Source organism: Phalacrocorax aristotelis, chromosome W (genome assembly GCF_949628215.1).
Source record: "Phalacrocorax aristotelis chromosome W, bGulAri2.1, whole genome shotgun sequence".
Lineage (NCBI taxonomy): Eukaryota > Metazoa > Chordata > Aves > Suliformes > Phalacrocoracidae > Phalacrocorax > Phalacrocorax aristotelis.
The window spans coordinates 6296394-6323728 of record NC_134310.1 but is presented as its reverse complement, the minus strand read 5'-3'; the positions used below and the strand labels follow the sequence as shown (position 1 = coordinate 6323728).

General features: G+C 48.6%; 1 protein-coding gene across 2 annotated transcripts; it reads left to right on the top strand.

Annotated features, from left to right (window-relative positions):
* The first annotated feature begins 7688 nt into the window (after nt 1-7688).
* On the top strand, nt 7689-22470 carry ATCAY (ATCAY kinesin light chain interacting caytaxin). Of its 2 annotated transcripts, none has more exons than XM_075077391.1 (13): nt 7689-8040; nt 9874-10005; nt 14263-14327; nt 14689-14910; nt 15709-15894; nt 16580-16682; nt 17219-17350; nt 17763-17849; nt 19576-19674; nt 19949-19984; nt 20856-20891; nt 21658-21693; nt 22278-22470. In XM_075077391.1, exons 2-13 carry the CDS (start codon nt 9929-9931, stop codon nt 22285-22287), a joined length of 1089 nt encoding a protein of 362 aa, XP_074933492.1. In that variant the 5' UTR covers nt 7689-8040; nt 9874-9928; the 3' UTR covers nt 22288-22470. The 2 variants fall into 2 exon arrangements, with proteins under 2 accessions (XP_074933492.1, XP_074933493.1); XM_075077392.1 differs by having other exon boundaries at nt 7989-8040; nt 21661-21693; nt 22278-22368.
* The last annotated feature ends 4865 nt before the right edge of the window (nt 22471-27335 follow it).

Genomic DNA, 27335 nt, shown 5'->3' with positions numbered 1-27335 from the left:
GCATGCCGTTTCCCTTGCCACATGCAGGCTTGCAAAGAGCTGCAGCCCTAATTCTGCCCCATGGCAGGGAGCAGCCCGGCGCGCTTTGGGCTATGCTTCTTTGTGCAGGGAACCTGCACGTGGCAGGAACTGCAAGTGCTTCTCGGAGGGGATGGCTGGTCCAGCAGTGAGGCTCTCAGCTCCTGCACAAGGACCACATGCCATCTTCCCAGCCCAGCAGGACTGCCCGACAGATTGGCGAGCAACCACAGGATGCTTGCCTTCATGGTTTAGCCATGCACACCATCTCCCAAGAAAGAAAAGCACCTTTTTCTCATTTAAGTGCTTTAAACATACCAGGATTTGGGTAGGAAAACACCAGCCTCTCCCTCAGGCCTCTCTTTATGCTACACCACAAATATCTGGTGCAACTCTCCACCTCTCCAAGGAGCCCTAGCTCTGCTGGATTTGCCTCCCTGAGCCTCTCTGGAAAGGTTCAATAGCCACACAAAGCTACAGGGCCTGTCAGCAAACGGCTGCGAAGCTGGGTTTGGGCCATGCATTCCCGACAGCCACCTCTGCCCATGCAGGGGCCTCTTCCAGTTGAGTCCTTGGGACCCCATAAGCTCGCAGCCTCCTTGGAGCAGACGTGCCATGCTCCGCCGCAGGGCTCTGCCCTCAGATGGGGAACCTGTGGCCGGGGAGGGACCCCCTGCACATCCCCGTTGCCATGGTCAGCAGCTGGTGGGACCCAGGGGTGCCAGTGCCCCCCATATCCCCAGCAACGTTAGTCAAGACATCAGCTTCATAGGAGAGGAGGAAAGGTGCTGTGACCGTGGTCTCAGCTGGGAATCCTTTGGTTTCCAGAAATATTTGGGCACTTATCTCCCATATCCCTTGGGAGATGCATAACTGTGTCAGTGCAGTTGGTGCCCACCTAAACGGATTCTTCCTTCTCTACACCACTCTCCTTATGCCCTCAGCACCTCCCGGGATTCACACTCACTCGTGCCTCTGGATTTCATGCAGATGTGGGCTTTGCAAGAGCACATAGCAGCACCACTGTCCCGCAAAAACCAGAGCACAGGAGGCAGCAGTTAAGAGTAGAGGCAGAGGCTCCGCTGCTGCAGAGCCTGCACCCAACACGCTCTGGTCCACCACAGGTCCCATCCCTTAGATCTAAGTCCTCAGCAGTACCTGGTCCCCCACACCTGGAAAGCCCCGAGGCAAAGGGCCTGATGCTACAGGGATGGGCAGAGACCCTCAGGGCGGCGGGATGTGCATCACAGCACACCGACTCATTTCACACCGGTGCCCAACAGGCCTTCACTGGTAACAACTCGGCGCTGCCACCCCCGAACCAGGGACTGCAGCAGTTGTCCTATAAAAACCTACACTGGAGAAGATAAACCTCCCAAGGAGAACTGGAAGACCCTGCAAGCAGAGGGTGTAGGGGTTTCCACATGTTTATTCTGCCATCTCCAGCTCTGCCAAGACTAAGCTGAGCTCAGTAGCGTCAAACGCAGAGTATGGCCTTGCCCCTGTCGAGACTGAGCTGCCCTACGCATGTCCAAGCCCTCCCCACACCCCGGCAAAGGAGAATTCAGATCTACAACTGCTGTCACTCAGCAGGAATGATTCCAATCCAATCCCACATTTCAAAGCCCTACCAGCTCCCAGTGTCATCCCTCCTTCCCAGGTCCTCTTCTTGGATTCCTAGAGGTGAAGCCTAGACCTGTGCAAATGGCTGGTCTGTCCTTGAAAGGTCAAATTAAAAAATTGGCAAGAGGAAAATTTTTTCTCTTTAGGTCAACCCAGAATGGAACCTTCCTATTTGTCACAGCAAAACTTTTTCTTTTTTTTTTTTTTTTTGCTTAAGTGGAGACAATGAAAACATTGTGTTCTCCCCAAAATAAAATGTTTCTCTGTTTTCAAACGCATGTTTGAAGGCACTTGTGGTCCCCCACTTTTTTAATTAAAGGCAGGCAAATTTCAAATTGAGAATGTCACAGCGTAATAAAAAGTTAAAACATTTAATTTCAAGCATATCTTAAACAAAGCCTGCAGTTTTTCATCCCCAAAATACTCTTTTTTTTTTTTTTACTTCAAACTTTGGTTCAAGTTGTAAATTATTTCAAAGGAACCAAAATAACTTTTATTTTCCCTACAAACAAATGTTTTATTTTAATTTCAGCCAGGCCAGCTTAAAGTGATTGGAGCCAGACTCCTCTCAGTGGTGCCCAGTAAATGGACAAGACACAAGGGCCATGGGTTGAAATACAGGAAATGCCTTTTAAATGGAAGAGAAATTTTATTTTTTTTTTTCTTTTTTTTTACTGTAAGGGTGGTCAAATGTTAGAGCAGGTTGTGGAGAGCAGTTGTGGGGTCTCAATCGTTGCAGATAATCAAAACCCAATTGGACACAACCCTGGGCAACTCCCTCTGGCTGCTCCTGCTTTGAGCAGGGCCTTGGATTAGACGATCTCCAGAGGTGCCTTCCAGCCTCAACCATCCTTATTATGCGGGATTTTATCACGAATTCAAAAAGGAAGCATCCAGGCCCTGCGGTCTCCTCCCTGGGATTGCATAGATACACCAGCCCCATTAAAAAACCACGAGCTGCGGCATCGCCAGCCCTGCCGAGCTTCGTGCAGAAAGTCGTGCAGAGCTTTGTGGTATTTTCAAGCTCCAGTTCCTGGGAATTTGTAATTGAGTGCTTAAAATAAAGTGCATATTTCTTACCCTCATAAATGAAAACCTGTAACCTCTGACTGACCTGTAAGGGGGAAAACAGAAGGCAGATTTGTAAAAGAGAAACCTGCAGGCATTTAAAAGGAGACGTCCTGTGAGCAGCGGGACTTCTGCAGACCGTATGCCTCCTGCTTGGATCCTCCCCTGTCCAGTACGGTGTAAATCTGAAAAGCTTCTCTCAGAGTTGGGTATTCAAGATGTCCTGTGCCTACGTGCATCCTCTGGAGTTTGGTGAGAGGTTTACCTCGTGCTAGGGCATTGCACTCTTTGGGGTACCCGTTCCTTTCCCGGCCACCCCGTAAGACCTCAATAGCCGCACAAGCCTGAGCCCACTGGCAGCTTGCACTGAAACTGGCCACCATCAGCACCCAGCATTTGCTGAGCACCATCAGCTGTATCACCACCATGCAACGGGCTCAAGAAGCTTATCAGTGACTTTTGGAAAATTTGGGAAATGACCAAACTTGTCAAAAAGGGGTGGAAAGAAGAGTAATCAGGCTACAGATATTTCTCATTTGGGCTTTTAGAGAGTGTTGGGGTCTGTCATCATCTCCACCTAAAGACCTCTGATAGGGTCAGGAAACAGGAATATAAATGGAGAAAGAGAAGGTCTTTGAGTATGGAAATCTCAGACCCCATTCACCCCCAGGAGGTCCCTCTATGGGATGTGCTGCCAGATGCAAACTTTTTAACGTCCGGGCCATTAAGACAGACACTTAAAATGCCTTAAATTTCAACAAGACACCTAGAAACCACACAGCCCTTGCAAATGTGCACGCACATGAACAAGCCACAGCACTGCGGTGCACCCAGACTGGACGAGACCAAGCCACACCGCAGTGAGCTCTTGGCTCCAGCTGCCTGTCCAGTGCAGCATTTGGGGAAGGTCTGGGTTTAGCTGCCAGTAAAGTCACAGAATCCCAGACTGGCGGGGGTTGGCAGGGCCCTCTGGAGCTCATCCCGTCCCACCCCCTGCTGGAGCAGGCACCCCCAGGGCAGGGGCACAGGGCCGCATCCAGGCGGGGGGTGAATGTCTCCAGGGAAGGGACCCCACAGCCTCTCTGGGCAGCCTGTGCCCCTGCTCTGGCACCCGCACAGGGAAGGGGTTTGTCCTCATGTTCAGGTGGAACCTCCCGTGTTCCAGCTTGTGCCCGTGGCCCCTTGGCCTGGCGTTGGGCACCACTGAAAAGAGCCCGGCCCCATCCCCCTGACACCCGCCCTTCAGGTATTTGTAAGCACTGATGAGATCCCCCCTCAGCCTTCTCTTCTCCAGGCTGAACAAGCCCAGGTCTCTCAGCCTTTCCTCCCAAGGGAGATGCTCCAGCCCCTGACCACCTCCATAGCTCTGCGCTGGACTCTCTCCAGTAGCTCCCTGTCTTTCCTGAACTGGAGCAGCGCTCCAGATGTGGCCTCACTGGGGCAGAGCAGAGGGGGAGGAGAACCTCCCTCGCCCTGCTGGCCCCACTCCTTTTAATGCACTCCAGGACACCGATGGCCTTCTTGGTCCCAAGGGCCCGGTGCTGGCTCAGGGTCACCTGCTGCCCACCAGCACCCCCAGGGGCTTCTTAACCAAAGTCCCACATGCCCAGTTTGCCCAGCAAGCATATCTCATCCCTTTCCTTTGCAAAGGTCCTTGGGCCAGCGGCAGGACCTTTTCAGTACTGTGTTTTGGAAAAAGCATCTCAATCCGTCTTTAAAGAGCCATCAGACTTAGGCTGAGGCCAAACTTACCATTTCTGCTTTCCCCTTTGGAGAAAGTCAGCGGGACGCTGTCACCGCTCAGCCCCAGCCATCTCCTGGTGCAAGGTGACCTCTACAGCCCGCTCCGCGCATCTCCCGTCGCAGCAAAAGCGAGATTCCCTGCCCTCCCGCGGCAGACTCCGAAACAGCTTTCTGTCTTTGACTTACACCAGCGTACGAGAAACAGCCGGATTTGCTGTAACAACACCAGCAGCAGCACTTTTGAACACGCCAATAATTTCTTAGCATGGGCTCATACAGGTCGGAAAGTAATCTGGAGCCTCTGGGTTGCTGGTGGCCTGCAGGGTTGCAGAACATCCCCATCAGCACAAGCTCTTACTGCTTAAAAATGAGCATGAAATTCAGGGAAATAAAAGGAAGATGCTCACATGACAGTCTGTGTCTTTCCAAAAGTGACATGCCATCCTTTTCTCCCCCTCATGTGAGTGTTTGGCTCACAGGTTGAAAACACACACTAACAAGTAACATAAAAACACGCTATTCCAGGTGGGAGGCGCACGTGGAGATACGAGAGACTGGAACAGGGTAAAGAAAGCTGCTTGGGAAAACACCCAGCACCAGGAAGGACCTGGTCCTGCACAACCTATTCTCTTGCCTTGCTGTTGCCTCCTCCAAATTGGCAGGACTGTGCAGGGGCTGGGCTCGGCACAGGAGAACTCCTGGAGGTATTGCAGTGCTGGAAAATCAGCTTGGCGCAGTGTTCACTTTAAACATCCCAGTATACCTAAAGAAAATGGAGTCCCAACAAAACCAGTTGGCCTGGCAAGCAGAGATGGGCAAACTCAACCCATCAGTATGTGCTCAGTGAAATACCTCCATGACCAGATGGATGAGGTTTGGAAAAAGTACACTTGCTCCAAGTCCCGGGACTGCAGCCAGTAGATGGCATTCATATGCTATCATATGCATATGTATGGTATCATATGCTACGAGGCTTAAACTGCCTTGGAAAACACGAGAAGAGCGTTTTTCGCATAAAAATGAAGGTAAAAGGCAAATATTCACCTTAGCTGGAGATGACTCTGCAGACTTTGACAACTAACTTTGGAGCCATCAGGTGTTACAGACTTGCTGGCATCTTCTTCTGTCCCCATGGATCTTCTGTCTGCTTCTAATATAGAAATGTATATTATATATAAAGAAATATCATGCATCCCTAAAGCATCCGTAAGTATCTTGTGTATCCTGGACCACAGGGATGCCCAATCCATGAGATGTGAGCAAGGGATAGCCCACCACCCCTCTGAGGTCTGACCCAGGATCTACCAGGCTGACCATGCACGTGGCTAAAAGCTGCTAGTGTTGGTCTAGCACTGATGTGTGTCACTTTCTTTACAGTGACATCCACTGGACTGAGGAAATACTGTCCTTGGGAGCCCCATCCTGCAGGAGCCACTCGTCCTAAGAGAACAACAATGTCTGCGTGGAGCTATGCTGCCTGTATTTGTAAGGGCTGGAAACCAGCCACCTCCCTGCTGAGGTACCAAGTGCCCCCGCTCCTAACACATGGGATGGGAGCACATGGGGCGCATGGTGACAGGAGAAGGATGGAATGGGTGAAGTGATGGGAGAGGCATGGTGTGTCCTAGGTGGGCACCCAGGGAACATACCAGAGCAGGGCCTTTGAGACTGTGACTTTACCTGCAGCACAGCACATCGGCACTTCTGAGCCTGCAGAGCTCACCTGGCGCCCCTGGAGAGCCCCAGCACCATGCTGAGGCTGCATGAGAATCATAGAATCATTAAGGTTGGAAAAGACCTCTAGGATTAAGTCCAACTGTCACACCAACACCCCCAGGCCTCCTAAACCATGCCCTGAAGTGCCACGTCTACATGTTGTTTGAACACCCCCAGGGACGGTGACTCCCCCACCTCTCTGGGCAGCCTGTGACAGGGCCTGACCACTCTTGCAGTACAGAAATTTTCCCTAATCTCCAATCTAAACCTCCCCTGACGCAGCTTGAGGCTGTTTCCTCTCGTCCTGTCACTGGTGACTTGGCAGAAGAGACCAACCCCCACCTCGCTACAACCTCCTTTCAGGCAGTTGTGGAGAAGGTAAGGTCTTCCCTCACGAGAGTCCTGCATGAGAGCCAGGACCAAGACAGGACTTCTCTTCCTACCCTAACAAAAAGTGACGTGCAATAGGTAGACTCCTGCTTCCACCACACAGCACCCCACCTCCCCACCATGCCCTGATCTCCAGACCGCCACAGCCCCTCTGACCACTGAACAGCCCTGAAAAAAAATCATGTGCATCGTTAGCAGGTGCTAACAGGAAATCCCAGGGCAGCAGGCACAGGCAGACTTCATGGTCCTGCCCTATTAGCTGGTACAATAAGAGATGTCCTCTCTCAGACCATTTCTGCCAAGACTCAGAACACAAACCCTTACACTTCCTTCACTGGGGAGTCACTACTAAAGCTAGAGCTACCTTCCTCTGTGTACAACACCAAGCATGTTGGCCTCATGACGCAAACACGGGGGGATTTTTGACAGCAGTCATCATCAAGCTAACCCTGCCTCTACCAGCAGCTGGGCTGAGGCTTTGGCCTGAAGCCCAGGAGCAGAAGGCAGAGATGTGAGCCCAAGTCTGGAGCAGGTGAAAATCACGGCTTCTTCATTCGCTTTTAGATTTACAGAGGAACCAGCAAAGGTCTTGGGGCTCTAACACAGTTACAGACATCCTGGGAGCAAGGAACAGGAGCTGATCCCTCCGCACAAGGAGGACCGTCTGTCAGGTCTGTCTGTACAGCCCCTGGCACCAGAAGTAAGGCCAGTGCCAAGGTTTAGGTACAAAATCAGCTTTGCATGTGCAAGGCACGATGGACCATTAAATCCTGCATCCTACCACATGCTCAGGCCACCTTTTACTTTCTTAGTGAATGATGCACTGTACTAAAAAGCCCTCCCCTTCCCAGCCGCCCCTCCCCAGCTCCCACACCTCCTCTAGGACCAGATCCTGCTGGATGATGAGCATCCCTTGCTCCCAGTGAAAGCAGCAAGGAGACGGTGTGCTCAGCCCCTGCAGCATCATTCATCCGGAGGAAGAGTGCAGGGAGATATTTGGTACCTCGCAGCCAATTGGAGGAGAGGTGACACTGAGAGGGGGGTGCTTTCAGCTCCTCTCTCCACCCATCCTCCATAACAGCCCCCTCCCTGTCACCACCACCACCGCCATCCTCCTCACACACAAAAGCAGTGCAATTAGCTGACTTAAGAGAACCGAGGCTTAGCCAGCTGCAAGCAGAAAATAATAATAAAATACCTTGGAGGGGAGGGAGGCACCAGAGGGAACAGCAGCCATGGAAGAATACAAATAACTGCCCTCAATTTTCCGCCCCCCCTTAGAAAAATCCAAATCACAAAGCAACGACTGCTGTGAGAAAGGCCGACCTAGATGCATCCCTACACTGCTCCACTGAGGAAGCCGCACACAGCTGCATCCGGATCCAGGCGCTGGACCTCCTGAGCAGCCTGCCTCCGTCAGGAGGAATGCCTGGCTGGGATACAGGCAGGATCTTCCTTGTTCCTCATTAGCCACAAGCATCGGTGAGTACAGCATCATCTGGGCTTCCTTATTGCTGGGCAATGTTTGATATTAAGAAACATCAGGCTCGAGCCTGGGATTTGCTTCAATGTCTTTCCCTTCTCTTCCTCCCTCCATGATGCCTTCAGGGTTAGCAGAAAGCAGATGAGAGTGGTGGGGAGGAGGGAGGGAAGGTGGGGCCTCTCTCAGCCCCAAGGTATCTCCTTTGCCCTATGTCGGGAAATCAAAAAAATGGAGATATGTGTGACCGTGTCATGGGCATCATATGCAGCCAGGCGAGGGGGTGAGGACAGAATGCATAGTGTGCGTGCTGGGAGAGAGCCCTGCAATGCTCACAGCCAGCACTTTGCTCTGATTCCTATCTCTGCCAGCACCTGTAATAAAGACGGGTGCTGTATTTACTCAGGCCTCTACGTAGCTTCATGCCTTTAAAGCAGATCCACACAGACAGATTTATCTCCCTCCAGATCATCACCAGTGACACACTCTGTAAATACAAGCCTCCAAAGGAAGCAGAGAAAGCACTGACTCTCTAGAGGAGCCTTATAGCAATGGATCAAACTCTGCTGGGTGCTGATTTCCCTGACACCAGGGGACAGAGTAGCCCCATCCACTTGGGAAATCTCCCTAGGTCCCTTATCCTAAAAAATACGTTACTGCCAGTGCTTGCGTACATTTGTAGTGTAAAGGCTGAGCTCAGGAAGAACGTTCAAAACTGTCCTGCAGTGGATGGGTTAATGCATGTGCCCAGCATATGAGCTCATTTCACTTGAACACGTTCTATATAAGATAAGGCCTGACCTTGTCCCCTCCAGGCTCAGGTGCTACTAAGCTCAGCTGCAGCAGCATCCAGCTGAAAGCAGCATATCTGCTCACTCCAACCAGAGGTGGTCTTGCAAGGACTGGCCCTGAGCCCTCAGCTGGACTTTGTTAGGAGCAGCAGGTGCAGTCCCTGGGAAACAGGTACAAAGCTCTGATTTTTGCTGGCTGGCAGCGTAGGAACCTTCTAGTGAAGGCAAACAATATACAGAGTCCTAAGGGCCCCTCGCACTGCTGGAGTGTTAGTACAAGTGAAAACAAGGCTTGCTGGATTTGAACTTCTCCTGTTCATACCAGTGCGAGAGAAAGCCCAGGCTGGGAATGCCACACCCACCTTGCCTCCATTTGAGGTGCTCCAGTTTTTTGGCCTCTGCTTTGGTTTACCTGGGAGCAAGGCAGAGGTGTGAATTCTTCAGGGGTGGAAGGACATTCAACATCCCTGCAAAGGCCTCCTCGCCCGCCTCCATTTCTCTCTGGGTGTGGGGACAAGCGTGGGGATGCAGCACAGAGCAGGCAGCAGCAGGCAGAAATGTCTCTGCAAAACCAAAGCCATTAACTTATGCCCAGGCCAGCAAAATGGAAACTGCAGCTACTGCCAAACCAACCTGAAACCAGCCTGGGAGGAGCTCTTCTCTTCCCTTTCAGCCACATTCCACTTCCCGCAGCAGAGGTGCTTGTTAATGTTGAGATTAGTATTGGAGAGAAGTAGCAAGGGGAAAACGGGTGGGTATCAGTCCAGACAGTGCTGATCCTCACGGAGAAGGGCTAAGGCCACAACAGAGCAGAGATACACCTGTTGCTTTGATCCAGGGCCAACCTCACCTCCTCTTTCTTGTCCAAAACGCGTCAAGTAGCCACAGAAGCCCATGTCCTTGCCTTGTTCCTTTTGCAAAACAAGCAGCATCGTGCTGCTTCTCTGTGGAGCATGGTATCGGCATACCTGCTCCAAACAGTTCAGATGAAATGGTCCCCAGTCGTGATGCTCAATGCCAACCTCTCTGCCTTCCGCCTTCCAGCCTGCGCCCTTCCTCGAGGGAACCACTGTGCAGCCACAGCCCCTCCGTGAGCACGATGGGAACCACAGAAGCTACTTTGCGGATGGAGAACGTGGATGTGAAGGAGGAATGGCAAGATGAGGACTTCCCCAGGTTTGTTCCCTGCAAAAAAAAAAAAAAAACAGGGAAAATTTTATTTCTTCCTGTAAGAAGCCAGCAGGGCACAGAGCGTGCAGGTCCCTCCCACCAGCCCTGGAGGCAACAGGACTCTTGACTCCAACAGGGCAATTCTGGGCAAAGAACAGAGCTTTTGTAGCAAGGCTTCTCAGAAAGCGTAAAAATTTTGTGGGTGGCTTCTGGCAGCCCTCTGTGAGCATACCAAGGAGAGGGTAAGGAGCAGGGTGCAGAGGACAGGGAGATTAGCATGGATGGATGCACATAGCGAGGGAGAGAGGGATGGGTGGATGAATCTGTGAATCAAGCAGTGTCTCCACAAAGAGAGCAACACTGCTTTGCCAGGAATTTGCCACAGGGAGCAGAGCCATTGGGATGCAATGATCGCTGCCACTGATGTGCAGAGTCTGAATGGCTGCAAACCTTGTAAGAAATGCTGTGTGGGTGACAGAGGGTGCCGAAGCGGCAGCTTTCACCTTCACAGACACTTTATTAACTGTGCAGAGGGCCAAAAAAAATCCCCATAAGCTCGGTGTGCGCTGAACTCCCTGCAGGCACCCAAAGGGTGCACCCACCCTCATCCCGCCCCAGCATTGCCCCACGTATCCAGCACTAAAGCCCACGGCCCAGCAGCAGCTTGCTGGGGCACACACCGCATGGCCAACACCAAGCCTTGCTGCGGCTGGGGCCCGGGCTGCTGAGGAGCTTTTCACCGCTGTCTCGCCCTCTCCCAGCTGCAGCTGAATTCCCCAGGGCAGCTCACAGAGCCCCTGTATCCGCAGACAGTGGCGCAGTGTGCTGTGCGGGTGGGCACGCACAGCCCCCGCCGTGCTAGAAAGGGTCTCCTGTTTCCCTTGGCATCGGCAGATGAGCTTAGCTCTGTTCACCCCAGGTCCAGCTGCATCGCTAATCTAAGCACCTCTGTCTGCCAGCCCAGCACCCGGCTCACAGGACACGGCTTGTCCTTCCGCTGGCCCCAGAGGTGGGCTCAGCCGAGCCCTTGGGTTTCTAGGATGGATTTTTCTTTCCTCTGGGAGCAGAGCTGGGCAGAGCTTTGTGCTGATGGACCTCCGCCAGCCTAAGGCTCCCCGAGTGCTGTGCTGACAAGCTTTTAATTGAGTAGAAAGGAAAGTGAGGTACAGAAAGGAAAGAATTGACCAAGGCTCCATAGAAAATCTGGGGACAAAGCTGGTCTAGCACCTGGACGCGTACACACTACCGCACACCCTCACCTTGGAGCAGGAGCTGCCAGGCTCCGTTTCACACTTGCCATGCCAGCAGCAAGCTTACCCCAGCCACAGACCTGCCTTTGAGGGGCATTTCTTCTGCAGAGCCCTCAGCACCATCTGACACGGGCATCATCGCTCCTGCCTAGCAAATGAAGCCCAGGGAGAGGCAAAGGGATGTGACCATGGCTGGGTGGCAAGCCAGTGTCAGGGACAAGGCCAGAGCCCTACAAACAAGCTCCCCAGCCTGCTGCAGAGGGATTAAATCAGGAATGATGCAAGTGAAATAGAGCCCAAGCAGCCACTGGGCAAATGAGTGAATGCTAGCTGTCTTTAACTGGCGTTAAAAAGAAATAATTTGCAAGACACTTCCCCCCAGAAGCATTAAAATAATAGGGCAGAAGCTGCTGCATGTGGGACAGTAGCTCTCTAGCAGATGATTTGCTGCATAGCTATTTTTGCTTAGCTGTGATTAACTGATCTTGCCACAAAAAAAAAAAATATCCTAGACAAAGATCCGGGCTGGGGGAACGGAATTGAGCTGCTCGTTAAGGACACAAGGCGACATTCCCACCCCTCCCTGAGAAGCCGATCTGCAGACCAAGCTCCCAGCTTGCAGGCTGCAAAGGTGCAATGCCAAGGCTCTGAGCAAGCAGCGAGGAAGCAGAGAGGAAAGGGTTCCCCCCTCCTGCTGCTCTCTGAAGGTTTAGCCTCCTGTGACAGTCTGTCTCAGCTGTTTGTGCAAGTGCCGTCCTGCAATGATGCTGTAGCGGTGCCGCGGGGTGGATGCAGGAGCATGCTCACTCCATCACGTATCCCTCGGATCAGGGCTGGTGAAGGCTCGGCCTGGTTGGGGCCTGAGAGAAGGTGCTTACAGAGGGAAACTGGGCAGCACGCTACCAGCAGGATGCAAAATGGTGGCACCTGACCCTTAGGAAACCTGCTTCATTCAGAAAATTTTGTGTCTGGGCTAGCTGTGCTTGGGAAGGAAGATTTACACAGGAGACTGAGAGATAGTGATTCAAGCATCCTTTGGGAAGGTAAGAAAGCCCTTTTCTTCACCTCTGACTTTTGAATTGCTTTTCTTAAATGAACCCTAGCCTCAGGGAGCAGAGTGCCCGACTGCAGCACGTACTCGGGTACAGCTGGCCCTTGCCCACCCCCCCACCCCCTTTTTGATGCTGTATCACTAAGTTGTGCCAGGCACCAGCCCACAGTCAGATAAACAATCAGCCAGGCCCTGTTCAAGACAAAAGCAAAAGGGAGGAGGAGAGGCTGGAGGGGGCAGAGGGATCATTTTGACAGCTCAGGAATATTGTGGCAGCCCACAGGATCAGGGTGTCACGCAAGCAAGCAAGGGTAAGTGCCTTTGATCAGGTCTCCAACTCTCATAAATATACAACAACCGGCTAGGAGAGGATTATCCCTTAATCTAAATATTTATAGGGTTTAATTTGGCTGGTGGCTCTGGTGTCATGGCAGCACAAAGAGGAGCCTTTGTAGGGCAGAGCTAGGTTGTATCGTCCTGCGGACTCGGAGGTACCAGTCCCATCATCTCCCTCCCTGCCATCGCTGGACTGTAAGGCCAGCAGCTGCTGGACACCAGCCCCGTGCACAGTCCCATCCCCATTCTTACAGTGCTGCCTTGAAACCAGTGGGGTTTCCCCCACATTTCACCCCAGGGCTCTCCCAGCACCCAGGATTTTACACCCAGAGGCACGAGCTCTTCCCCCTGTTTAGGGAGAGGTTCCCACAAGGGGCAGGTGGAACAAGGACAGCTCAGAAGGTCCCTTTTAAACAGGCCTTTGACATGGTGACCTTCTCAGGGGGTTGGTGGGGTTTGGTCATGCTGCGCATGAAGTTTCAAACCCAGCTAATGCCAGGGGACAAGCACAAGTCCCAGCTCAAATTAAGGGGAAAAGTGTTGAGAAAGCATCCGGCCCAGGGTGGGCAGCGTGCTGCTCAGCCACCAGCTAGGGTTCCTCACCGCAGCGCTGGGGGCCAGATTCTGACTTCATCTACCCCAGTATGGGTCAGGAGCAACTCCAGCAACTTCCAAAGAGCGACAGCCATGTAATGAGATTTGGCATTAGCATCCAAACGGGAAAGCCAACTTCTAAATCAATTGATGCTTCCAGCCTCTGGCTGGAGGCATGGTGATTTATACCAAGAGGATGCAGGAGCATGAGAAGCTGCAAACCCTGACCTCTGTGAGGGAGGCCAAGGAAGGGAGCGTGGGTCATCCTTTGGCTCCAAAATACAGGGTTGAGTGCTGGTGCCTGGATCTTGGCTCAGAATGAACCTGCTTCCAAACCTCAGCAGGGTTTGGGTATCACGGTCAGCTTTTGTCAAACGGGGGCTGAGGCGAGGATGGGGTGACAACTCTGGGACCACACCGAAGGTTTGATCCTTGCCTTGAACACTGACTGCCTTAGAGCAAAGCCACGATAAGCCGAGGAGGCGGTGCCTCCTGGGAGAGGCGGCTGTGGCAGGTGCTTTGGATGGAGTTCTGCTCTGCTGCAGCCAGGGCCTGTGGCAGAAGGCAACTGCAGATATTCCCTGGTACCCTCGATGAAGAGCCCTAGAGCTTGGCACTGCCTCTTAAACTTCTGATGGAGATAAAAATGGGGATAATATGGAGAGAGAGAGGATGTTACCAGGCTCTTCTGGGGACAGGATTAGTTCCCATGTCCCTAGCTGGATTTGCCAGCTGAATGGCAGCGTGAGAGATGTATCGGGAGGGTAAATGCAGGGATGGTTTGGAGGTTACTGGGGATTGCACAGTGCTCTGTTAAGAAAGCACAGCTGCTGGGCTGCTCCTGGGCAAGTGACCTGAGGGTATCCCTCAGGCTGAGCTCACAGGCAAAAGGGGAAGGGCAGAGCAAGCATGGGGCTGCGTGGTTTTCCCTGATGCCCCAGTTCTCTCCACTGTCTGCCATGGAGTGACTTTCCCTTAAACATCACCACTTATCTCCTGCCTTTTTCCCTCCACACCTTGGCTTGCCTACAGACCTCTCCCAGAAGAGACGGGGATGGAGTCGCTGGGCAGCCCTACGGAAGACGAGAATACATCCTGTAAGTACCAGCCTGCCTTATCTGGAGTTCAAGGGGAAACAGGCCCGTGGGAACAGCAGCTTGGAGTTAGGTCGAAAGCCATTTCCCTTAGAGTATCCGCAATAATTCCCATGCAGGAGAGGAAACCAGCAGAGATTTGAATTTGTTAATCTTTCACAAGAAACTGGGGGATGAAAATAGGTATTTTAGAAGTGTAGGCACTTTTATCTGGCCATACCTGCAGTCCAGTACCTCCCAGCAATGATCCACCACCCTTAGCTGCCAAAGCCATAGCCCAAAACACGCATCATGAAAGCACCATGTCTTGCACTGAGGATAGAGGATGAGGACAACCTGACAGTTACTTTCCTTTTAACTCCAGCTCCCCCAAATACTTTAAACTTTAATGGGGCACATCGTAAGCGGAAGACACTTGTTGCACCTGAAATCAACATTTCCCTGGACCAGAGCGAAGGCTCCATTCTCTCCGATGACTTCCTGGACACACCAGATGACCTGGATATTAATGTGGATGACATTGAAACTCCTGATGAGACAGATTCCCTCGAGTTCTTGGGGAATGGGAACGAACTGGAATGGGAAGGTAAAAGGCCAGTTTGGGGTGAATATCTGCAGGGGTTAGGGCTTTTTTTGGTCTCATTTTAACTACTTTTGACACCACTCACCATCAGCATCTGACGACTGACTTCCTCAGCAGTGAAGCACAACACACACAACCAAGCCCCATCTTCCACACAACCTCTGCCCCACCAGGACCCCAGCTATAGCCCAGGAGTCTCAGCCCTTCCATCTGAGGGTCGTGTGGGAAGAAGTAGTTTGGGGGCTTGCAAACACCAGTCTAGCCACAATTCAGGCTAAGGCAGAAGGCCTTACATGCAGAAGTCCACACATGCCCTTCCAGCTGCAGCTGGGCCACCACCCTCGGCTGGGGTGCTGCCTGCTAGGCTCTGCCTGTAGAGCTGTCACACAAACCTTCAAACACCTTGAATAACATGGTCTTTGCTAACCCAGCTGATTTTGACTGAATCGGGCTAAGGAGGACTCATGCAAGCAGCTCTGCTAGCAGATCAGAAGACAACCAGCACAGCAGGCGCCCTCTTCAGCCAGTATAGATGGATCTGAAGGAAGATCCAGGAAAAAGTCCAGTGCCTGGCCTGTGACTGCAGGTGTTATGAGCAGTGGGAGATGTTAAGATTATTCCTATTACAATTTGGCAATGGAGCAAGATTATTAAGAACCACAAACTTACACAGATCAAAGTTGCAGATGAAGCAGATGATCCCCAGTCTGTGGTTGTTACTGTCTCTTATTGCACACCAAAGCTCTTGCAGAGCCTCTTCGTACGTTATATAAAAGGCAGAAATGTTTGTCCGTTTTCCAGACGACACCCCCGTGGCCACAGCCAAGAACATGCCTGGGGACAGCGCAGACCTGTTTGGGGATGGTGGGACAGAAGATGGGAGTGCTACTAATGGCCGCCTCTGGAGGACCGTCATCATTGGAGAGCAGGAGCACCGCATCGACCTCCAGATGATCAAACCCTACATGAGGGTGGTGACACACGGAGGTGAGGGAGAGGGTGGCTTAATCCTGGATTGGTGGACTTCTTTCAATCCATCTTTGTCAAGCTGGAGGCGATGCCATGACTGATTGGTTTGACTGTCTTTAGGGTAAAATTGCTATTTGTTTCATAACACTATGCGGCAGATAAGCACAAAAGCACACAGCCCACACTAAAAAACATATGGCCACTGTAGCAATATTCTGATAAACAAAAGTAGGGATAATCCTGGCTCTGAGCAAGACTGAATATACCCCGACCCTCAGCCCTGGCTGTGGGCAGCATCACCAGTGATGAAGGGACTACAGGTGCTTAATCCCCCTGTAGCTCAGTGCCCGAGCTGTCCCTGGAGGTACAGCTGAAGGCCACTTCATCCACAGTTAGAGAGCATTTCTGAAATCTGAGCAAAGCCAGGCAACGACCCAGGGCAAAGCTCTCAGCTCTGTGCTTTGACACACACAAACTGCCCCCTAAACCCCATGTGCAAGTTCTAGCCAAAACCAGAACCAGAAGTAAATCTAATTGTGAAAAAGGTCCACAGAGGGACAAACACTTACCTAGAGCTGAACAGAGGCACAAAAACCAGCCCAGGCCTAAATCTGGCAATACATCTTCACTGCTATTTTTCCTTCAACTTCTGCGTCTCCCCCTGGAAATAGTCACTGATGCTGCCTGTGACTTTCTCTCCCAGGATATTATGGAGAAGGTCTCAACGCCATCATTGTCTTCGCTGCCTGCTACCTCCCAGACAGTAACCTGGCAGATTACCACTACATCATGGAGAATCTCTTCCTGTAAGTGGCTGCTCAAGGTCTATGAGGGAGGGGAGGGCAAGGAAGGTAACTCAGGCTCTGGGGAAACAGCTTCCATGTATTCGTTGCATCAGGAACCGCAGCTGGAAACAGTTTGAATCAAGGCCAAGTGTACCCAGTGTGCAGCTGCAGCGGGTAAGATGCTGTCTACAGCATTTGCATCCGAGCCCAATGAGTCAAAGCATTCAAACGTACAGTGATAATTATGTCAGTGATGGACTCACAACCAGGCTAGAGCATACATATAAAATGCTGAACAGCTGGTGGATGCTACTGCTAGGCAGAAGAACAGTGCAGGGATGCCCATCAGGGTATGCGCTATGCTAAGGTGTACTCGCAATCCCCGAGAAATACCCCCGAGCATCCTGCAGACATGCCAGGAGAATCTGAAACCTATTCCAAGGTCTACAAAGAGAGGGTCTGGAGGCCTTTTAGGATGACACACAGGCACTTGAAGAAACCTCAAGGGACCTTTTCTGAGGCTCACGTCCCTGTTACTTTTGATCACCACCCAACAGATACGTGATCAGTAGCCTGGAGCTGCTGGTGGCTGAGGACTACATGATCGTGTACCTAAATGGAGCAACACCCCGGAGGAGGATGCCAGGCCTTGGCTGGCTGAAGAAATGCTATCAGATGATAGACAGAAGGTGAGAATCCTGGTAGTGTTGTCTCTTCATTCTTTCTGGTCCTCATCCCACACCTCTTCCACTGCTCCCTTGCAGTCTTCCCAGCCTCCTCTCCTTACTCACTCCCCAGATCATGTAACTTCTTTCTCTATCACAGCTTTCTAACTTACTCCAGGCTCTCTATTGCATCTTCTCCTTCATTAGCACCTCCACAAAGGTCAGGCTAACAAAGCACCCAACCAAAGCAGTACTTCTACAGCTTCCTGGGTCTGAGCTTAAATAGGGTTCCTAAGGCCATGGGCAGGGCTTTCCCCTGATGACACCCAGATGAGGCTGATGAGCATCATAACACTTATTAGTGCCCCGACACATTACAGTGAGTTTAAGAAAAGGTACTTTGAATCTGACTTTCTGCCTCATGGATTTTCCACAGGCTGCGTAAAAACCTCAAAGCATTGATAATCGTGCATCCTTCATGGTTCATCCGGACAGTGCTGGCTATATCTAGACCCTTCATCAGGTAAATATAACCTGTTCCCAAACTCGGCTGGTTTTAGAGTGAAAGTTTCATCTCACAAATCAGATCTTAAGGTCACCTTTAATTAGTAGTTACCAAGGTGAGACTGTTCATCTTTTGTCCTACATCTCTCTGACACTTCCAAGGACAAATTTAGAGGTGGTTTTAAGAGACACTGTAGTGTTCTGGATCCAGACCAAAGCTTGTCCCAGTGGGTAGTGTGTAAAGATTCACTGGGAAGTGCAGGAATGGTGGTCCTTTTTATAGAATCATAGAATCATTAAGGTTGGAAAAGACCTTTAGGATCAAGTCCAACCATCACCCCAACACCCCCAGGCCTCCTAAACCATGCCCTGAAGTGCCACGTCAACATGTTGTTCGAACACCCTCAGGGACGGTGACTCCCCCACCTCTCTGGGCAGCCTGTGCCAGGGCCTGACCGCTCTTGCAGGGAAGACATTTTCCCTCACATCCAACCTAAACCTCCCCTGGTCAGCTTGAGACTGTTTCCTCTCGTCCTGTCACTGGTGACTTGGCAGAAGAGACAAACCCCCACCTCATTGTAACCAGAGTGATGAATTTAACCAAACATGGATGCTGCTATACCATCCAACTGAACATTAAGTCTGGGGACAATCAGTGTATTCTTTAATCTGTATTTTAGTCATTAGTTAATCATTAATGCAATAGATAATGTGTTTCTGTCAGAACTCCTCCTTTCAGACTCAAAGCCTAATTTTTAGGTCCCAAACCCTTACTCTTAGTGCTTAGGGTCCAAACCCCTGTTTTAAGGATTAAATTAAAGTCTCACGTTTAGGTAGCAATGATTCAGGGTATAAATGGTTGGGAGTTACTAATACAGTCTAGTGCAGCTCAGCTAAGGCTGGGGCCTGGAGCCAAAATTTAGCCAAGATAAGGAGGTAGCTGAAAAAAGAACAGCCTGCACAGTGACTAAACCTTGTTGCTTTGGGGGAGTCAGAGAGGCCTCGAGATGCGAAGTACTTAAACAAAGTCATGATGACATTTGGCCTTAAGAAAAGCAGATGTACAGAGCCATAAAGATAAGGAACTGCAGAGCAGAGACTGAACGAGAACAGAGCAGCCCTCAAGGACAGCACATACATAATCTCAGAACAGAGACTGCACAAAAACAAGGGTTAACTAGCGGACACAGGGAGAAAGAGTATGTCCTTCATCCAGAGCCCCCTGACGACCACCCGAAGACACCAGCAGGCATGCACAAATAACATCTGAATATAATGAATACCTTTTATCAGAAAGCTAATTAATATGTCTATGAAGCATGTGCTTAACTGGCACAAAGAGATCTGACGGGATGCACATTAGGACGAGCGATCCCCCGTCCATCCGGCGCTGTAAATAGAGAATGCCTGCCTTTTCACACTACATTGGTGTTACGAGGTTTATTCCCAGTGTCGGTGACACCACTACAGCCTCCTTTCAGGTAGCTGTAGAGAGCGGTAAGGTCTCCCCTCAGCCTCCTGCAGATATTGAGAGGCAGGGGCTCAAAGCAAAGGGAGGCACAGTAATGTGGCATCTCACCACAATTTTTAGCCATCAGCATATTACACTGGGAGGAGATGGGTACATCAGATTATGGAGGATACAGAGATGCAGAACTCCCCATTTTTGTCAGGAAAATTCTGACTTCCTGTGGAGACAACATCAAAACGAGGCCTCAAGCTCACACTCTTTCTCTCTCTGTCAGTGTGAAGTTTATCAATAAGATCCAGTACGTTCACAGCCTGGAGGAACTGGAGCAGCTTATCCCAATGGAGCACGTGCAGATTCCAGACTGTGTCTTACAGTGAGTACCAGAGGGACCCTGGGGCACACGTAGCTCCCAGGAGGCGCAGGACATAAATCCCAGGTAGCACAATATTGTGTTGAGTCAAAACCCATGTACTGGAAGCGCAGAGCCTGGGGCAAACCTTATCTTACTTGTACGCTGGTGCCAAGCAGGAGCCCACATGCTCTGCTAGTTTGCAGTTTCTCTCACCTTCAGAGCAAACGCTGCATTTTACTAAAAGTGAACAGTCCCCACTGGGTAACATTTAAAGAATATTTCCTCTTCATTGCAGATTTGAGGAAGAGAGGATCAAGGCCAGAAAAGAAAGGTAAAATAAATTTCAGGCAGGGGAGGTGGAGGGTGGGTTCATTTTCATTATCACCAACGATGTTGTTTTCTCTTATCGTTGTTTGTGTTATAACCAATCAGTTCCGTGTTCCTCCTACCCTGATATCCCACACAGCCTACCCTTATTTTCTACTGATTTTCTCAAAATAAGCAAAAGCTGCAGGAGGGAGGAGAAGCTTGATTAAAAGGTTATTTATCCATAGAACTGTTCCTCTTAACCCCATGAGTGCGGTGAAGGTCATCAGAAATCACTCTGTGTACAAAAATGGCACATTTTCCCCAGACGACCATGCGGACTGACCTTAAAGTGAGAGATGGTGCTTATTTTAGAAGCCATTTCATTATTCTAGAGTGCCATAAAGAGGATCGTTAGTTTACAGTTTGTTTTGTTTCATTTTCTAGTCTTGTTCCATCATCAGTGATTTAGGCTAGTCGTGCTGGCCATAAACAGTGATAACAGTCGGCTCTGCTAAAAGCAAAAGACAATCACGGACAGAGGAAATACCAGCCGGGTCAGCACAAGAGCAATGTGCTGTAAAAACACTTCCTTGTGCTGATGCACTCAGTGGGAGATGCCAGTTTGGGAGGATTCTGTTCATTAGCTGCTGAAAAGCGAGTTGTCCAGCCCAAATTAGTCAGCTACCTCTCTCTAGGGCCAACAGAGGCATCCTGAGAGCGTCAGGATTATCAGGGCTGCGTATCACAGGGATGAGAAGCTAATAGTCATTTCTGATCCGGCCTGTAACCTCTGTTTGAGCTTCAGCTATCTCCCTAGAAAGGCCTCAGATACCATACCCTTTCACACTGCTTGCTTCTAGACGATAGATTTTAAAGGTAATGTGTGTTTACAGGGCAGAAGAGAAGCAAGTCATGGCTGAGAAGGAAAGGTAACTACTCTTTTTTATTTATCCTTCACTTACAAAATAGCTTAAACAGCCTTTGTTGAGGAGAACGGCCCTATTCCCTGGTAGCACTCCCCGGAGACCCAGGCTCTGCACTCTCAGGAAAGTTCTGGACCCAACAGGACGTTCCTAAGGTGCCTGGGAGCTGCTAAAGCCTCTCCTCTCCCTAACAGCCCCCCCCATGGCATCGCTTTTGTGATGTTATTGACCTTCACCTATGCGAATGGATTCCTGACGCTGCTTTTTACCTCTATAAAGCTAGTGAGCCCGTTTGGTCATGGACCAGAGCCAGAGGCACCGGGGAACGTTCTCCTGACATTCAGTTGTAGCATTTGCGCGATGGTGCAATGCAGAGGGCCAAATACTGCTGTCAGGCACCTCTTGGGTGTGCGTAAAGGCAAGTACGAGGCTGTAACATTAGATGGGAAGGAAAATTCTAGGGATGTTTGGAAGACAGTGTCAAAATCCTATGCCAGGATAATTTGGCCTGGTTTTGGCTCTGCTTCAGTGTGTTACAGCCTCCTTTTTTTTTTTTTTTTTTTTTTTACTCTATGTGACTAGCTCCTGAGGGGGAACAGTGCCTATTTCTGCTATTCTCTTCCCAGAGAAAAAGGAGCTTTGATCAAAATTGCCAAGGTCCATTGCATGAGTCTGAATTGTTCTGAGAAGAAAATGGGACCTCAGGGCCAAAAGGGAGGGTGACTAGTTTGTGGTGGAGATTCGCTTATTGTTTTGCTGGTTCTCTTCCAAGCAGACCTGTGCCTCCAGCAGAGGATCAAGAAACCAGGTTGGATTTGTACCTCTTTCTTTTGCTTGTCTCTCTCGATGTGATAGATTTCATTGCGTTTGTAATCCACTGACAGGAAAGGCAAGACTGGGTTAAACCCAGGACTTCTTTAGCCCGGTGCCACTCACCAAGCACAAAGGAGGCATCAGCCACTTTGCAGCGGGGGGAACCAAACCGGGAAGCTGGTGATGCCTTCACCCCGCGGCGCAGCGGCTGCAGTCGCAACCGCTGCACTTGGCCCAGAGCATGGACTGTCGCTGCTGCAGCTGCTCTGGAGGCACCTGAGAAAAGCTGCCCCTGAATAAATCACCTGGCATCTGCCAGCCAGTAAAGATGTACAGATGGAAAGTTACTGCAGAGCTGCCTTTGTCCTACAGTAACTTTTTGATGGTCCAATACACTGGCAAAAGTCCTTAGAAAAGAAGAAAGCCCGTTAAAGCTGTGAATGACACTATCTTTGGCCCTGGTATATTTTGTAGGGGATTACACCCAAACGTAGTAATATTTTTTGAAATAGTGGGAATAACAAAATTTATACTACAATTTTGCTTTGTAAAAGTAACTGTCTTTCTGTTCCTTCCCAGTATGTCATGAATCGAAGTAGAGTGGAATGAATAGAGTAAAAGAATGATGCGGCCTGGCAGTCACCCACGTAAATGACCTTTTGGTATAAGACCTTGCCACCATCTTATTCGGAATTCCATAAGATCATGGAGCCTGCCTCCCCTGTCTCCAAGATGCAAAGTCCTTTAAACTTTTTGGAAACATTTTACTTTCAAAAAAAAAAAAAAATCAATCCACAAAACAAGCCAAGAATAGCACTTTTCAGGACAGGTTCCAGTGTTTCAATAACAGTCTGTGGAGAGCTATTAAGTAATGCAAATCTCTCTTGGTAAGTTAAGAGCATCCTGTAGTCCATTAGTCACCAGCCCAGAAAGAGATATATTTTTTGTTTAAATTATAAACCCTTCCCCTAACTTGCTGCTGGCCAGCACTGAGACATTTTCCTTCAAAGTGCGCACCCAGTTTCCTCCAGACAGACATTAAAATGGCCATTGCCCCAGGGAATAACTAACACAGGCAATGAAAATGGTGCATTTTTGTCCTTCCTATACCCAGTGTATGTTTCTTTCTGAAAATACGAAGTGCCCACAGGTCTAGGCACCTCTTCCAGCCTTGACCGCCTCTGTTAATTCATTGCCAGTTCCTCTTATTAACTCTCACCAAACCATCCCTAAGAGTAAATGGCATGGTTTTTTCCCAATCTGTCCTCAGTTTGTAAGGCACTCTGATAACTCTGAAAGAGGGCCCCGGATGGCATGGCAGCCTCCACAGAACCTTCTCATATCAATGCACAGACACCAAAAAGGTCTGGTTTTAAGAAGGAGCCTTACAGACAGGAAAGATTTTTCACACCTTGTCTTTGTGTTGATTTCATGACACTGGACAATCATTCACCATTAATACCTCCTATTGTGGAGACAAGCTGCTAAGAGTTTGAAATCTCCTACCTGCCGTTCCTGGGTAATGAGGGTATCATCTATAATCATACCTGCCTGGGAAAAACCCAGGTGGACAATGCTGCAGAGGCGGAGGCAAGACGCTGTACCTGGGTTCAGTTCTCAGTTAGCTGAGAGATGCAGACGTGATGCTGAGACTCTTGAAATCTGTGTTTTGGATTCATGAGGATTCTGTGAGCAAAGGGGGGAAGAAAATGTAAGAAACACCTATCTGGCCAAAATCATTTGGAAACCCCTGACTTCACCAGAGCCAGCTCGCACAAAATGTCTCAAACTCATCAGGTAAAACCCCTTGCAGACAACTGCAGATGAAGAATTACCTGCATATTTTACCACTTGAGGAGCATTTCAAGCCTGGCAACCCCAACCCATGGCTCTTTGAAATGAACCACTGCTTCACTCGGCTCTGAGATCCCCTAGAGGACAATTCTGGCAAAGCAAGGTTTTCCTCAAGTGAGGGATGTCTCCTCTGTATACACAGAGATTCTCTTTTTTCCTTTCAGTGAATAAAACTGCTACAGACAAGATCTTTATTTTGCTGAACACTACAAAGGAGCACCGAATATGCTTTCTAACGTTACTTCTCATTTGATGTGTTTTTCTCATGCACTTCCCTCACAGATGTATTTACCAAACAGACCTTTGCATGAAAAACAGAGCACTGCATCCACAGCATTAACCCTAGAAGCTGAAGAGGGTAAAAACTCCGTACTCTGTCTCGCCGGCATGTTAATTAGAAGCACCAAGCAAGCGTCGACCTCCATGGCTTTCTAGAAGTTTTGTTATGAGCCAGTTATTGACAAAGTGAATTCTGTGCTACAAGGGAAAAACAGCACTTCAGTTTTTTGGAGTTTAGGTTTTATGCCAAGTAACACCTCCCCGCAAAAGGCATCCTGTCCTAAGCTTTCCAAACAGTCAGCAGACATCTGTTTCAAGAGAGAAGCAGCAGTCAGAAATCTTCAAACGTTAATGTGTCAACCCGATCTGCAAAGCTGAGTATCCTTTTTCACACATGGTCTGTCAGATGGACTAAACGAACCCACTGAAATTAAGAAAGGGCTCTTCTGATCAAATTAATTTTAGCTCGGACTAGAAACAATTACAAATCTCCTTGTAGTATAACAGTACGTGAATTCACTATCTCCCACTCGGTTTAATACTTAAAATGAGAACTTCCTTTTTTCTTTAGAGACTGTTTTTATGCATTTGGGTAAAAAAATCATCTGCTGTGCTTTCCACAAAAGAATGCAATGCCGTTGGGCACTGAAAGGGAAGTTTACAATTATATAATGAACAAAATTGATAGAACACTTAATAATATTTTAAAAGTACAACCCTAGAAACCTTTCATGCACCTGCAGTTACTAAACACTTCAGCGAAAAATGTTCACAACATTATGGAAAATACTGCTGTCATGGAACACATGGGCATGGAAGATAAGAAGCCTCGATTACATTTAGTCTTGGGACCCAAAGAAATAGGCTGGTTCTTGCTCCTCAGCAGTAGCCATACCAGAGGAATGTGGGGTTTGGTTGTTTTGTGGTTTTTCCAAAGAAAAGACACTGTCTCCATTTGCAGAAAAACTACAGAAAAAAAACAGACCTGACTATGACACTTCATATTTTTCCAAGTCATTCCTTTGGGGCAAGATTAAGAATTCAGCTGTGAAAAGGACAGATTACCAATTTCATTTCAAGGTACGAAGTCATTTGTTTGAATACAAAAGTCAATTTGTAACTTCTTTGAAACAATTTTTCAAAAAGTGCACTTTCTGGTAAAGCATTCTAAGTCATATGCACTATATTTTTAATTTTTAACAGAATTTTATGAGTGTATAAATTGTATGTTCCTGGATGGATGGATGGGTGGGTGGGTGGGTGGATGGATGGATGGATGGATGGATGGATGGATGGATGGATGGATGGATGGATGTCTTTTCAACATAGAAAAGAACCTGAAATGGAGAAACTGTAGCTTCATGTAAAAAGTACATTTTTATAGCAACAACAAAAAAGATTTATTAACTTCTTTCAGACAGTGATTTTAGATGCCTCTTGAAACCAGAGTAGCTACAAATTCTTTGAGAAACACAGAACCAATCAAGTTGGCAATGTCCCGTTACCAAATCCAGAGCAACACATTGAAGTTTGATGTTGATAGACCTGCACAGGCCTCAAACAAAATCAGATCTACGTGCTGTGATAAACACGACACCAAATATGCTGCCTTCATCTTTAGAAGATCATTACAAGTTTGGATCGGCCTCTCAGTGGAGGCAAGAGATTGACATGGCTCTGAAGGAGAGCCGATGAAAGTTTCAGAGACTGCGGACAGAAGATTTAATCGCATTGGTGGGGAGTTGCCGACCAGTGGCTTAAACCCAAGGACTTACCTTACCCAAAAGCCAAGCAGTGACAACCGACCAAGCAGAAACCTGAGGTGACTGAAGCCATTTTACCAATTTCTTTGCCAGTTCCTTAAAGAGAGCTGCTCTCAAAGCCTGTTTGTGAAAGGGTTTACCAGCTGAGCTCTACATTTCCACTGGAGATGCAGTTTATAAGAGAAACACGCTGTACCAGCAAAAAAAAAAAAATGTTGCTAGTAAAAGTGCATTTACATTAGGACTTTTGCCAGTATACATACATGTTTAAAAAATAAAATGAACTAAACTACATCCTTTTAGCAATACAGCTATACTGGTCAATGTTCCAAACATACACCAGGCCTTGTTTCTGCCTCATAAAAACATCTCCAAAGGATAAATACTTTGACTTACGAACGCACTGTATTATATCAAGCAGCAGGTGTTATCAACAACAGTTTTCTGGTCTTGGATTCTACCTTTCATGAGATTTTTCTAATGGTGAATCCATGGAGAGCCACATTTTAGCTGCAGAAGAATTGATTTTATGCCCACGATAGCATATTCACAAAAATCATGGTATTCTTACTCATAGCCTAATTAATGGCTGAATTTCAACATTCACCCAGCATCAGCCCACAGTCTGAAAAACTGGATCCCTTCCTGAACCACTGATGACAGACTAGGAAATACCTTCCCATCTCTTTAAGGTACTTGACTTTTGGAAATGCAGGCGCTTGTCACTGCGTTACGCAGCAACCATCAGATTTATGCAGTTAAACTACTTTGTTCTGGCACGTACAGGAATCATCCAGATTTGGGACTGTCCAGTAATTTCCATTTTGATTCACAGGGAAGACACAGGAAATAAAACCAAGATGCTGCTGTATATTGAAGTTGGATAATTAACACAATTTCTTCTGTACAGTACTGTGTAAATGTGAGTGGATATTTAAAGCATACCTCACTGCAATTTTTCCATCTATTATTTCCAAAGATTATTTGCTTAGAGATGCACATACACATGTATGAGAAAACCTAAGCAGTAAAGGTTTTAAAAGCAACACATCTTCAATTTTATTTATCTAGGGATGAAAAAACAAGAGAGTTCATGAAATGCTGGTGGCAATAAGCTCAGATTGGCCTGACAGCAGCTGAAATGTAAAGGTAAAATTGCTATAAATACAAAAGCACATGTTTTCTCTTTTGTATTTCCATATTTACTGGCAGTCAAAAATACAGCATGCTACTGGTAAAGTGAATTTTAAAAAGTCACCATGACAATAGAACATAATCTATCTCTTTTTTTTTTCCTTTGTAGTGGGCCCTTTTAACCCAAACCTACATGTAAAAATGTGTGAACTGTCATTTTTCTAAAGTGTTTGTAATTAGCTGGTTTATGCTAGAAGACATAGATTGCTGTTAAGTACGTATTATTTTTGCTTTGTATTATTCCATAAGAATCTGTGGATATTCAATTAAAATGAGACTAATCCTTAAGCAAAAAATGCATACCCCTCTTTTTGTCAGTATCTTTCATTTAGAGTTTGGCTCCACACAGAAAATATTATTAAATTGTTGTTTGGATGCTATTCCCTTGAATAAAGCAAGTCAAAGTCCTCCCTGGCAATTCCGATACTGCAAAATGAACCTCTCGGAATGTTCTTACTAAAATAACTTCTATTCTACCAACATGGCATACAATCTTTCCAAGTTTCCCTCGGTGTTACACTCTAGAGAAGAGTCATGGAAAAATTTC